The sequence below is a fragment of the Papio anubis genome, chromosome 9 (assembly GCF_008728515.1).
Source record: "Papio anubis isolate 15944 chromosome 9, Panubis1.0, whole genome shotgun sequence".
In the NCBI taxonomy this organism is placed as follows: domain Eukaryota; kingdom Metazoa; phylum Chordata; class Mammalia; order Primates; family Cercopithecidae; genus Papio; species Papio anubis.
The window spans coordinates 9,783,869-9,797,123 of record NC_044984.1 but is presented as its reverse complement, the minus strand read 5'-3'; the positions used below and the strand labels follow the sequence as shown (position 1 = coordinate 9,797,123).

General features: G+C 39.3%; 1 protein-coding gene and 1 long non-coding RNA gene across 7 annotated transcripts in view; one reads left to right on the top strand and one right to left on the bottom strand.

Annotated features, from left to right (window-relative positions):
* LOC100998887 overlaps positions 1 to 13,255 on the top strand; it is a 75,087-nt gene that overhangs the window by 14,066 nt on the left and 47,766 nt on the right. The gene's annotated exons all lie outside the window — the stretch shown is intronic.
* Positions 10,196 to 13,255, bottom strand: part of LOC100999246 (pregnancy zone protein-like) — a 52,140-nt gene continuing 49,080 nt past the window's right edge. For both annotated transcript variants that reach the window (XM_021922006.2, XM_031650264.1), the window contains 4 exons: positions 13,144 to 13,212; positions 12,338 to 12,440; positions 11,471 to 11,512; positions 10,196 to 10,804 (listed from right to left, as the gene is read on the bottom strand). In XM_021922006.2, the coding sequence (XP_021777698.1) occupies positions 10,782 to 10,804; positions 11,471 to 11,512; positions 12,338 to 12,440; positions 13,144 to 13,212 (237 nt within the window). In that variant the 3' untranslated portion in view covers positions 10,196 to 10,781. The remainder of the gene's footprint in view (positions 10,805 to 11,470; positions 11,513 to 12,337; positions 12,441 to 13,143; positions 13,213 to 13,255) is intronic.

The following is a 13,255-nucleotide window of genomic DNA, read 5'->3' as shown; positions in this document are numbered from 1 at the left end:
AGCTGCTCTGTGATGTGGAAAGAGTATGTTTGGGCCAAGTGTTATTCAAGTGTACTGATGATGAAAGTCTTTTGTTAATATATGAACAGACTTGAGTAATCAGAGATCACTTACTGGAAATGACAAGTTTCGTCTTGTCTGATTAAGTACACATTAAATCTTGGCACAGATTTTCTTAGGCAAAACTTTGCTCGACAATAACTTGAATCCACATAGAACCCTTGCTTTTAGTACCTTGAATATTCTTTGTTATCTCATTAATTCACATTCCTAAATTTTACAAGATGTCTGAGACTATTAAGTAAAATGCATAAAGATATTTCTCACATTATTGCTGTGTAAGTGACTCCTTTATGTTTTAAAAATTCTTAAGAAAGGTCTCTAACAATACTTCTACTTTGTATTAAATAATAATTAAAAATCCCCTTGTGGGTGTGCCATACAGATTAAAATGAATAAATCAACCCCTCACCCCAACATTTGTGCACAGATTTGCTTTTTTATTACAAATCATCTTTTGTTTTTCCTTTTTGCCACAGGAATAAACAAGAAAATTCTTCCTGGAGAACTTTAAGAACACAAAGGGATTTGTCTTTTCTGAGATAAACTCTAAGCATGACAGAGGTCTAGAAATGGAAAACGGAATCCCATATCTCAGATTTTATTATTTATTATTTGTTTTTATTTTTTTTAATAGAGATGAGGTCCCACTATGTTGCCCTGGTTGGTCTCCAACTCCTGGGCTTGAACAATCTTCCACCCTCAGCCTCTTGAGTAGCTGGAACTGTAAGTGTAAGACCACTGCACTGGGCCAGATTTTAATATTTGTTTGCTTATTTTAAATTATACGAGATTTATTTATTTATTTATTTATTTTTATTTTATTAATTAATTTACTTTTTTGAGATGGAGTCTCGCTTTGTTGCAGGGCTGGAGTGCAGTGGTGCAATCTCGGCTCACTGCAATCTCTGCCTCCCGGGTTCAAGTGATTCTCCTGCCTCAGCCTCCTGAGCAGCTGGGAATACAGGTGTGCACCATGCCCAGCTAATTTTTGTATTTTTAGTAGATACAGGGTTTCACCATATTGTCCAGGATGGTCTCGATCTCTTGACCTCATGACCTGCCTGCCTCGGCCTCCCAAAGTGCTGGGATTACCGGTATAAACCTCCACGCCCAGCCAAGACATTTTCATTCTTAAATTAAACTCTGTGGAAATATGTAAAACATGTATTCTTCCTCCACCGAACCACTTGGATCTGCTTAAAAGACAATTAAAGGCCGGGCGCGGTGGCTCAAGCCTGTAATCCCAGCACTTTGGGAGGCCGAGACGGGTGGATCACGAGGTCAGGAGATCGAGACCATCCTGGCTAACACGGTGAAACCCCGTCTCTACTAAAAAATACAAAAAACTAGCCGGGCGAAGTGGCGGGCGCCTGTGGTCCCAGCTACTCGGGAGGCTGAGGCAGGAGAATGGCGTAAACCCGGGAGGCGGAGCTTGCAGTGAGCTGAGATCTGGCCACTGCACTCCAGCCTGGGCGACAGAGCCAGACTCAGTCTCAAAAAAAAAAAAAAAAAAAAAGACAATTAAAAATTTGCTAAGTAAACTTGGCCAATGAATGAAAAGATATTATTTTAATTGGAGATTATAGTAGTTTTCTAGGACTGCCATAACAAAATACTGCAAAGTGGGTGGCTTAACACAGCATACATTTATCCTCTGTTGGTTCTGGAGGATCACAGTCCAAAATCAAGGTATTGGTAGGGTCACGATCTCATGGAACGCTCTAGGAGAGAATCTGCCCCGTGCCTTTCTCTTAGCTTCTGGTGGTGTGAGCAATCTTTGGTGTTCCTGTGTTCGCCCCCATCATCACACAGAATTTTCCTTGTGGTCTGTCTGCATCACTCTGTACATGTATCATTTCTTCTTATAGGATACCAGTTGTATTGGATTAAGAACCCACACTACTCCAATATGACTTTATCTTAACTTACATCTTAATTACATCTGCACAGACCCTATCTCCAAATAAAGTCACATTCACAGGTACCAGCGGTTAGGACTTCAACATGTCTTTTTTAGGGACACAAATCAAACTACAACAAAGGTCATTTGTATTTACCTTTCTGATAATTGTTAACAGTTCCTTTTGCAAGATAGAGGCCATGATTTCCCATGTAGAGTTTATTGAATGTATAAAATGTACTTTTAAACAAGTTTTGCTCAAAGTCCCAATAAATAACCACTTTTTTTCCCTTCTCATTTATTTGACTTTGGGAAAATATCAAAATCTTCATCCTTAAAGTGTTTGTGAAACATTAAGCAACTCAAGTTAGGTATGAGTCAAAATTATTTTTCTAGCTCATTTTTCCTGCTGGTGTGTGCTGACACCTTAGTGTTACTCCATTTCTCCTCTAACTCTCTACCTACAGGAATAGGCTCACTCAGGTGCTGACACACTTAATCACTCCTTTGTTTTAATGAGTGCCTACAACCTTCCCAGCACTGTGTTGGGTGAACAGGCTGCACAGACATAATTAAGATACAGGTTTGGCTTTCAAAAAGGTATGAGTATATGGACGAGAGGAAAATAAATCATTTTTTTCTTTTTTTAAAATTATTATACTTTAAGTTCTAGGGTACATGTGCACAACATGCAGGTTTGTTACATATATATTCATGTGCCATGTTGGTGTGCTGCAGCCATTAACTCGTCATTTACATTAGGCATTCCTCCTAATGCTATCCCTCCCCCATCCCCTGACCCCACCATAGGCCCCAGTGTGTGATGTTCCCTGCCCTGTGTCCAGGTGTTCTCATTGTTCAGTTCCCACCTATGAGTGAGAACATGTGGTGTTTGGTTTTCTATCCTTGCGATAGTTTGCTCAGAATGATGGTTTCCAGCTTCATCCATGTCCTTACAAAGGACAGGAACTCATCCTTTTTTATGGCTGCATAGTATTCCATGGTGTATATGTGCCACATTTTCTTAATCCAGTCTATTATTGATGGACATTTGGGTTTGTTCCAAGTCTTTGCTATTGTGAATAGTGCCACAATAAACATATGTTTGCATGTGTCTTTCCAGTAGCATGATTTATAATCCTTTTGGTATATACCCAGTAATGGGATCAAAGGGTCAAATGGTATTTCTAGTTCTAGATCCTTAAGGAATCGCCACACTGTCTTCCACAGTGGTTGCACTAGTTTACACTCCCACCAACAGTGTAAAAGTGTTCCTATTTCTCCACATCCTCTCCAGCACCTGTTGTTTCCTGACTTTTTAATGATTGCCATTCTAACTGGTGTGAGATGGTATCTCATTGTGGTTTTGATTTGCATTTCTCTGATGGCCAGTGATGATGAGCATTTTTTCATGTGTCTGTTGGCTGCATAAATGTCTTCTTTTGAGAAGTGTCTGTTCATATCCTTTGCCCACTTTTTGCTGGGGTTGTTTGATTTTTTGTTTTGAATTTGTTTAAGTTCTTTGTAGATTCTGGATATTAGCCCTTTGTCAGATGAGTAGATTGCAAAAATTTTTTCCTATTCTGTAGGTTGCCTGTTCACTCTGAAGGTAGTTTCTTTTGCTGTGCAGAAGCTCTTTGGTTTAATTAGATCCCATTTGTCTATTTTGGCTTTTGTTGCCATTGCTTTTGGAGTTTTAGTCATGAAGTCTTGCCCAGGCCTATGTCCTGAATGGTATTGCCTAGGTTTTCTTCTAAGGTTTTTATGGTTTTAGGTCTAACATTTAAGACTTTAATCCATCTTGAATTAATTTTTACATAAGGTGTAAGGAAGGGATCCAGTTTCAGCTTTCTACATATGGCTAGCCAGTTTTCCCAGCACCATTTATTAAGTAGGGAATCCTTTCCCCATTTCTTGTTTCTGTCAGGTTTGTCAAAGATCAAATGGTTATAGATGTGTGATGTTGTTTCTGAGGATTCTGTTCTGTTCCATTGGTCTATATCTCTGTTTTGGTACCAGTAACATGATGCTTTGGTTACTGTAACCTTGTAGTGTAGTTTGAAGTCAGGTAGTGTGATGCCTCCAGCTTTGTTCTTTTGGCTTAGGATTGTCTTGGCAATGCAGGCTCTTTTTTGGTTCCATATGAACTTTAAAGTAGTTTTTTCCAATTCTGTGAAGAAAGTCATTGGTAGCTTGATGGGGATGGCATTGAATCTATAAATTAGCTTGGGCAGTATGACCATTTTCACAATATTCATTCTTCCTATCCATGAGCATGGAATGTTCTTCCACTTGTTTGTGTCCTCTTTTATCTCATTAAACAGTGTTTTGTAGTTCTCCTTGAAGAGGTCCTTCACATCCCTTGTAAGTTGGATTCACAAGTATTTTATTCTCTTTGTACCAATTGTGAATGGGAGTTCACTCATGATTTGGCTCTCTCTGTTTGTCTGTTATTGGTGTATAAGAATGCTTGTGATTTTTGCACATTGATTTTGTATCCTGAGAATTTGCTGAAGTTGCTTATCAGCTTAAGGAGATTTTGGGCTGAGACAATGGGGTTTTCTAAATATACGATCATGTCATCTGCAAACAGCGACAATTTGACTTCCTTTTTTCCTAATCGAATACCTTTTATTTCTTTCTCTTTCCTGATTGCCCTGGCCAGAACTTCCAACACTATGTTGAATAGGAGTGGTGAGAGAGAGCATCCCTGTCTTGTGCAAGTTTTCCAAGGGAATGCTTCCAGTTTTTGCCCATTCAGATGCTAGCTGTGGGTTTGTCATAGATAGCTCTTATTATTTTGAGATACGTTCCATCAATATCTAGTTTATTGAGAGTTTTTAGCATGAAGGACTGTTGAATTTTGTAAAAGGCCTTTTCTGCATCTATTGCGATAATCATGTAGTTTTTGTCTTTGGTTCTGTTTATGTGACGGATTAGGTTTATTGATTTGCATATGTTGAATCAGCATTGCATTCCAGGGATGAAGCCAACTTGATTGTGGTGGATAAGCTTTTCGATGTGCTGCTGGATTTGGTTTGCCAGTATTTTACTGAGGATTTTCGCATCGATGTTCATCAGGGATATTGGTCTAAAATTCTTTTTTTGTTGTGTCTCTGCCAGACTTTGGTATCAGGATGATGCTGGCCTCATGAAATGAGTTAGGGAGTGTTCCCTCCTTTTCTATTGATTGGAATAGTTTCAGAAAGAATGGTACCAGCTCCTTCTTGTACCTCTGGTAGAATTCAGCTGTGAATCCGTCTGGTCCTGGACTTTTTTTGGTTGGTAGGCTATTAATTATTGCCTCAATTTCAGAGCCTGTTATTGGTCTATTCAGGGATTCAATTTCTTCCTGGTTTAGTCTTGGGAAGGTGTATGTGTCCAAGAATTTATTCATTTCTTCTAGATTTTCTAGTTTATTTGCATAGAGGTGTTTATAGTATTCTCTGATGGTAGTTTGTATTTCTGTGGGTTGAGTGGTGATATCCCCTTTATCATTTTTTATTCTCTATTTGATTTTTCTCTCTTTTCTTCTTTATTAGTCTTGCTAGCAGTCTATCAATTTTGTTGATCTTTTCAAAAAACCAGCTCCTGGATTTATTGATTTTTTGAAGGGTTTTTTGCATCTCTATCTCCTTCAGTTCTGCTCTGATCTTAGTTATTTCTTGCCTTCTGCTAGCTTTTAAATGTGTTTGCTCTTGCTTCTCTAGTTCTTTTAATTGTAATGTTAGGGTGTCGATTTTAGATCTTTCCTCTTTCTCTTGTGGGCATTTAGTGCTATAAATTTCCCTCTACACACTGCTTTAAATGTGTCCCAGAGATTCTGATATGTTATGTCTTTGTTCTCATTGGTTTCAAAGAACATCTTTATTTCTGCCTTCATTTCGTTATGTACCCAGTAATCATTCAGGAGCAGGTTGTTCAGTTTCCATGCAGTTGTGTGGTTTTGAGTGAGTTTCTTAATCCTGAGTTCTAGTTTGATTGCACTGTGGTCTGAGAGACAGTTTGTTATGATTTCTGTTCTTTTATATTTGCTGAGGAGTGCTTTACTTCCAACTCTGTGGTCAATTTTGGAAAAAGTATGATGTGGTGTTAAGAAGAATATTCTGTTGATTTGGGGTGGGAGTTCTGTAGATGTCTATTAGATCTGCTTGGTGCAGAGCTGAGTTCAAGTCCTTGATATCCTTGTTAACCTTCTGTCTCTCTGATCTGTCTAATATTGATGGTGGGGTGTTAAAGTATCCCATTATTATTGTGTGAGAGTCTAAGTCTCTTTGCAGGTCTCTTAGGACTTGCTTTATGAATCTGGGTGCTCCTATATTGGATGCGTATAATTTAGGATAGTTAGCTCTTCTTGTTGAACTGATCTCCTTACCATTATGTAATGGCCTTCCTTGTCTCTTTTGATCTTTGTTGGTTCAAAGTCTGTTTTATCAGAGACTAGGATTGCAACCCCTACTTTTTTTTTTGTTTTCCATCTGCTTGGTAGATCTTCCTCCATCCCTTTATTTTGAGCCTATGTGTGTCTCTGCACATGAGATGAGTCTCCTGAATAGAGCACACTGATGGGTCTTGACTCTTTATCTCATTTGCCAGTCTCTGTCTTTTAACTGGAGCATTGAACCTATTTACATTTAAGGTTAATATTGTTATGTGTGAATTTGATCCTGTCATTATAATGTTAGCTGTTTTTTTTGTTTTTGTTTTTGTTTTGCTCGTTAGTTGATGCAGTTTTGTCCCTGCATTGATGGTCTTTACAATTTGGCATGTTTTTGCAGTGATTGGTACTGGTTGTTCCTTTCCATATTCAGTGCTTCCTTCAGGAGCTCTTGTAAGGCAGGCCTGGTGGTGACAAAATCTCTCAGCATTTGCTTGTCTGTAACGGATTTTATTTTTCCTTCACTTATGAAGCTTAGTTTGGCTGGATATGAAAATCTGGGTTGAAAATTCTTTTCTTTAAGAATGTTGAATATTGGCCCTCACTCTCTTCTGGCTTGTAGGATTTCTGCCAAGACATCGCTGTTAGTCTGATGGGCTTCCCTTTATGGGTAACTCAACCTTTTTCTCTGGCTGCCCTTAGCATTTTTTCCTTCAGTTCAACCTTGGTGAGTCTGACAATTATGTGTCTTGGGGTTGCTGTTCTGGAAGAGTATCTTTGTGGTGTTCTCTGTATTTCCTGAATTTGAATGTTGGCCTGTCTTGCTAGGTTGGGGAAGTTCTCCTGGATAATATCCTGAAGAGTGGTTTCCAGCTTAGTTCTGTTCTCCCCATCACTTTCAGGTACACCTATCAAATGTAGATTTGGTGTTTTCACATAGTCCCATATTTCTTGGAGGTTTGTTTGTTTCTTTTTACTCTTTTTTCTCTAAACTTCTCTTCTCACCTCATTTCATTAATTTGATCTTCATTCACTGATACCCTTTCTTCCCCTTGATCAAATCAGCTACTGAAGCTTGTGCGTGTGTCACGCAGTTCTCATGCCATGGTTTTCAACTCCATCAGGTCATTTAAGGCCTTCTCTACACTGTTTATTCTAGTTAGCCATTCGTCTAATCTTTTTTCAGGGTTTTTAGCTTCCTTGCGATGGGTGTGAACATCCTTCTTTAGCTCGGAAGGATTACTGACTTTCTGAAGCGTACTTCTGTCAACTCGTCAAAGTTATTCTCTGTCCTGCTCTGTTCTGTTGCTAGCAAGGAGCTGTGATCCTTTGGAGGAGAAGAGGTGCTCTGGTTTTCAGGATTTTCTTCTTTTCTGCTCTGGTTTCTCCCCATCTTTGTGGTTTTATCTACCTTTGGTCTTTGATGATGGTGACGTACAGATGGAGTTTTGGTGTGGATGTTCTTTTTGTTGATGTTGATTCTATTCCTTTCTATTTGTTAGTTTTCCTTCTAACAGTCGGGTCCCTCAGCTGCAGGTCTGTTGGAGTTTGCTGGAGGTCCACTCCAGATGCTGTTTGCCTGGGTATCACCAGCAGAGGCTGCAGAACAGCAAATATTGCTGCCTGATCCTTCCTCTGGAAGCTTCGTCTCAGAGGGGCACCCAGCAGTATGAGGTGTCAGTCAGTCCCTACTGGGAGGGTCTCCAAATTAGGCTACGCAGGGGTCAGGGACCCTCTTGAAGGGGCAGTCTGTCCGTTCTCAGAGCTCAAACACCATGCTGGGAGAACCACTGTTCCTTTCAGGCTGTTGGACAGGGATGTTTAAGTCTTCAGAAGTTTCTGCTGCCTTTTGTTCAGCTATGCCCTGCCCCCAGAGGTGGAGCCTACAGAGGCAGGTGGGCCTCATTGAGCTGCGGTGCTCTCCACCCAGTTTGAGCTTCCCAGCCGCGGCTGCTTTGTTTACCTACTCAAGCCTCAGCTATGGCAGATGCCCCTTCTCCAGCCAGGCTTGCCACCTTGCCGTTCAATCTTGGACTAGAGTGAGCAAGGCTCTGTGGGTGTGGGACCCACTAAGCCAGGCATGGATTATAATCTCCTGGTATGCCATTTGCTAAGATCATTGGAAAAGCACAGTATTTGGGTGGCAGTGTCATGATTTTCCCGGTACAGTCTGTCATGGCTTCCCTTGGCTAAGAAAGGCAAATCCCCAACCTGTTCGCTTCCCGGGTGAGGTGATGCCCCGCCCTGCTTTGGCTCATGCTCTGTGGGCTGCACCCACTGTCCAACCAGTCCCAGTGAGATGAACCAGGTACCTCAGTTGGAAATGCAGAAATCACCTGTCTTCTGCGTCCATCACACTGGGAACTGCAGACTGGAGCTGTTCCTATTTGGCCGTCTTGGAACTGGAATTCATAAATCATTTTTAAAGTGTGTAGTTGTGTGAGTATGGAATAGCAATATGTCTACTAATTCATTTGGTTAATCACGAAGAAGAGTGCTCAGCTCTGCACAAATGGACTGTGAATCTGGGATCCAGGTAAAGCTTGCTATCTTCTTCTTGCCATTGCCTGGAAGATGACTATCCATAATGCAAATTGGAACTATTCTCCTGCTTAAAACCTTTCAAGGACATCAATCATCAAATGAGAAATACTGTTCTAGTTTTCACTATCTTGTGAAAATCTTTTAATTTGTCTCCATGCATACATTGTTTTATTTTTCAATTTATCCTACTATATATGTCTATGAAGCTAATCTTCACCTTTGTATTTCAGTCCAAATTTAGAAATTAAGTCAGAGTTAGAATTTGCTTCATGTGAATTGAGTAAATACAAAATGAGTCTGAATAGGGAAGATTAAATGCAAAAAATTGACACTCGTGACAATAAATTCATTTATATATTCAACGCAATTCCAAACAATACCTAATTGACTATGGGGATAATGAACTTAAAAGATTCTAGAGTTTTAACTTGAACAAATAATGATCTTAGTAATTGTATTAGTCCATTCTTGCATTGCTATAAAGAAATACCTGAGATTGGCTGATTTATAAAGAAAAGAGGTTTAATTGGTTCACAGTTCCACAGGCTGCACAAGAAGCATGATGCTGGCTTCTGCTAGGCTTCTGGGGAGGCCTCCAGGAACTTACAATTGTGGCAGAAAGCTAAAAGGGAGTGAGGCTTCTAACATGGCAGGAGCATGAGCAAGGTGTGGGAGATGTGCTACACACATTAGATGACCAGAACTTGCTAGAACTTGCTATCATGAGAACAACCACCAAGGGGATAGTGCTAAACCATTAATGAGGGATTCACTCCCACAATCTAATCACCTCCCACCAGACCCTACTTTCAATTCTGGGGATTACAATTCAACATGAGATTTGGTGAGGACACAAATCAGTAATGCAAAGAAAAAGTGAAAACAGAGAAGTGAAAAAGACATCAGCCATAGTAGTTATTAAAACATTTTATTAAGCTACAGTAATTCAAATATTTTAATTCTCATAAAAGAATAGACCAGGTACTCGATGGACTAGAATAGACCTTTCAGAACAAGCCTTGGTATACATAATAATTTAATATGTGATAAAGGAGGCATGTTTTATTAGCAGGGAAAGATTGAATTGGTCCATCAATATTAATAGGACTATTAGAAAGCTACGTGGAAAAAAAGTCAATTTAGATACTCTCTTGCTCCCCACCCAACAAACAAGAAAATAATTTGAGATGGAATTAAATGTAAAAATCTGAAGAAGTACTTTTGCTTCTACACATGCAAGATTTCATCACCACAAAGACTCTCTAATGCTACCCACTTACAGTCACACCCATCCCACTCCCCCACTCTCTGTAACCGTTAGTAACCACGAATTTGTTTTTCATCTCTACAATTTTGTCACTTAAGGAATGTTGTGTAAGAGAAATCATACAGCCTGTGACCTTTTGAGATTGGCTTTTCTTTCCCCCATGCAGCTTAATGCTTTTGAGATCCACTCAAGTCATTGTGTATGTCAATCGTTTGTTCCTCTTCGTCGTCCAGCAGAACTATGTTGTATCGTTGCCAAACCATTCATCTACTGATAGACTTTTTGTTGTTTCCAATGTTTGGAAAAACTGTTTTCTTTTTCCTTTTTGTGGGTTAATTGACTTCTTAAAAATTCCACTTTAATTCATCTATAGTGTTTTTGAGTGTACCTCTTTGTATAGTTTTTCTGTGACTAAGTGCTATGGAGAATAGATTCATATTCAGAAAAGGGAATATGATATTGATAAAGAACAAAAGAAAAGATAGAGTTGTAAATGCCATAAATTTATTCAACATACAAATTTTATGTATTTCCAATGATCTTCCCTTCTTTCTCTCACTGTTGTCTCTCTTGATGAGTCTGTTCTTCATTTCTGGAGTTCACCTGGTGAGGCCCATAAGTTGCTGTTTTTAAGCATTTCTTTGTTCAGATTCTAAACAGTAAAAGAAAAGGAAGAAATATTAGGGAAATTCTGTGACCTACTTAAGAACAACTTTTTGTACTTCAGTTATAAATATTTGAACTTAGTAACTTTTAATTATTTTTAATGATAGGGATGTTCTCCATTTTTCATATTTCACAGCGGAGATGCAAAGGTTTCATGGCAAATTCTATGTCAAAGGTGAACCCTGTCAATCAGCCTAAAGGAAGGTCCTACAGGCTGAGCCTTTCATGCTGTGCTATATGGATAATTACAGTGACAAATTTTTTGACTTTAGTATACACTTAGAAATATCCCAGAAAGGTTATAGGTGATGAATGTATCACCACTGGGTATAGAACGGAAACTACCTATTAGATAATTTAGTTTTTATATATGGCAAATTCTTAGATTCATCTTCAAACAAGTCACCCCAGACACCAGTAATTGTATTAACTTGCATTTTTTTTCTGAGAAATGCTATAATACATTTGATATAGTTCAATTTATATACAATACATCAGGGGTTTTTTAGGATATAGAAAGGATACAGTCATCTCAAGAAGCAGTCTTATGCAGAGAACTGAGATGCTTATTTGTTCTGAGGTTGGGATTAGACTTTACTGTTTAACTGAGATACTTATTTATTTTCTTTCAATTGAATCATTAATACTTTACCAGCACTGCAAGGGGCACTGTATTCTTCAAAGGTGAATTCATCTGAAACACAGAAATTAATGGAGAGAAAGAGTGAAGACATTCAGACATAAGCACCTAAGATGTGAATCGCAAATAAACTATGTAAGCCACGAAAGAAAGTAGAAAGCATCGCTATAGAGCTAATAAAAATGATTTCTCTATTAAACTGTTTGGGATTGGTGGGAGGAAACCAAGAGAAAATCTGGCTTGGGAACAGAATTGAGAGGCCGGGTACACAGGTGGTGTGCCTGAATATAGTTACAGGACCCCACAGATAGTGCCTCTTCACAGCTGTATTTTTCTCATTGGAACTGCACCTTGCCCTCTGAACCTTCCCTTCATCAAAGAACAGTTTTAGCACTACCATCATGCTACGATGGTGGTTAATTTTCTAGCTCAAAGCCATGAGCACATCAAAGTATTTCCTGATATATTACGAAGTTCCCCAAATTGTGTGAGACTATCCGAAGCACAAGTCAAAAACATCAAATTTTTCATGTCAGGCATCAGCACTGAGATGCGTTTTTTCAGTTACCATACTCTTCTTATCTCTTTGGAAAAATTCAGCCCAGGACAAACAACTTTATAGGGAAATTTAGATAGAATGGATCCTCTCATTGCCTTATGGTCAATTTATAAGAATGACTCTAAGACTTGTTTAGTGGGGGGACACGAGAGGTTCATATACAAGAACATGATTACTCAGTGCGCACAAACTCACCTTTTCCTCCAGTGAAACACTGTGGAGTTTTGCTTTAGTTAAGGCAATCCTTTACTGGGTTAGTAGCTTTGTTTTTGTTTTTGTTTTTGTTTTCCATTTTAAAGCTCAGCATGTCTGAAGCTTACCTGTCTCATAATAATCATAGGCTTTTACTGTAGCTGGTTTTAAATTCTTTATTTGGATGTCTTGTTCCACAAAGAAGGAAAAATTCAGGGTTTGATGGGTTAGCTGGGGGGACAGGAAAACAATTAGAATCAAAGGTTAGTTAATCTTTGATTAACTAGTTACTAGTTGCTGTCCTCTCTTCATAAGATATTATCAAACCCTGTAGTTATGCTATACACATCTGTACCAGAACCTATGAAAAGAAAGGGGACTTCCGTGACCTGCATAACATACTAAAAGACAGATAAAAGAAGGACAAAAGAGACAATTTTGTAGACAGCCAAACGTAATAAATCAAGCCTGTTGACAGTCCAGGCTTCATTTCTTTTTTCTTTTTTTGGGGGGAGGGGGGCAGGGACCGAGTCTCGCTCTGTTGCCCAGGCTAGAGTACAGTGGCACGATCTCGGCTCACTGCGACCTCTGCCTCCCGGGTTCAAGCAATTCTCCTGCCTCAGCCTCTCAAGTAGCTGGGACTACAGGCACCTGCCACCGTGCCCAGCTAATTTTTGTATTTTTAGTAAAGATGGGATTTCACCATCTTGGCCAGGCTGATCTCGAACTCCTGACCTCGTGATTCACCTGCCTTGGCCTCCCAAAGTGCTGGGATTACAGGTGTGAGCCACTGTGCCAGGCCGGCTTCACTTCTTTTTATAGCCACTTTGTCCTCTCTCACCTGTATATGTGAACAGCACTATATGGAACCTGTTATGGTTTGTTAGAACCTCTAGTTGTTTTCCAGATCTAGCAGAGTCACAGAAAGTCTTACCTTTTCAAAGTAGATTAGGACATGGTTGATGCTCACTTCAGTCCTCTGAATCTCAGGCTGTTTCTGGAGCTGTTGATCAAGAGAATAAGCCAGAAATATGGAATGAGAAAAT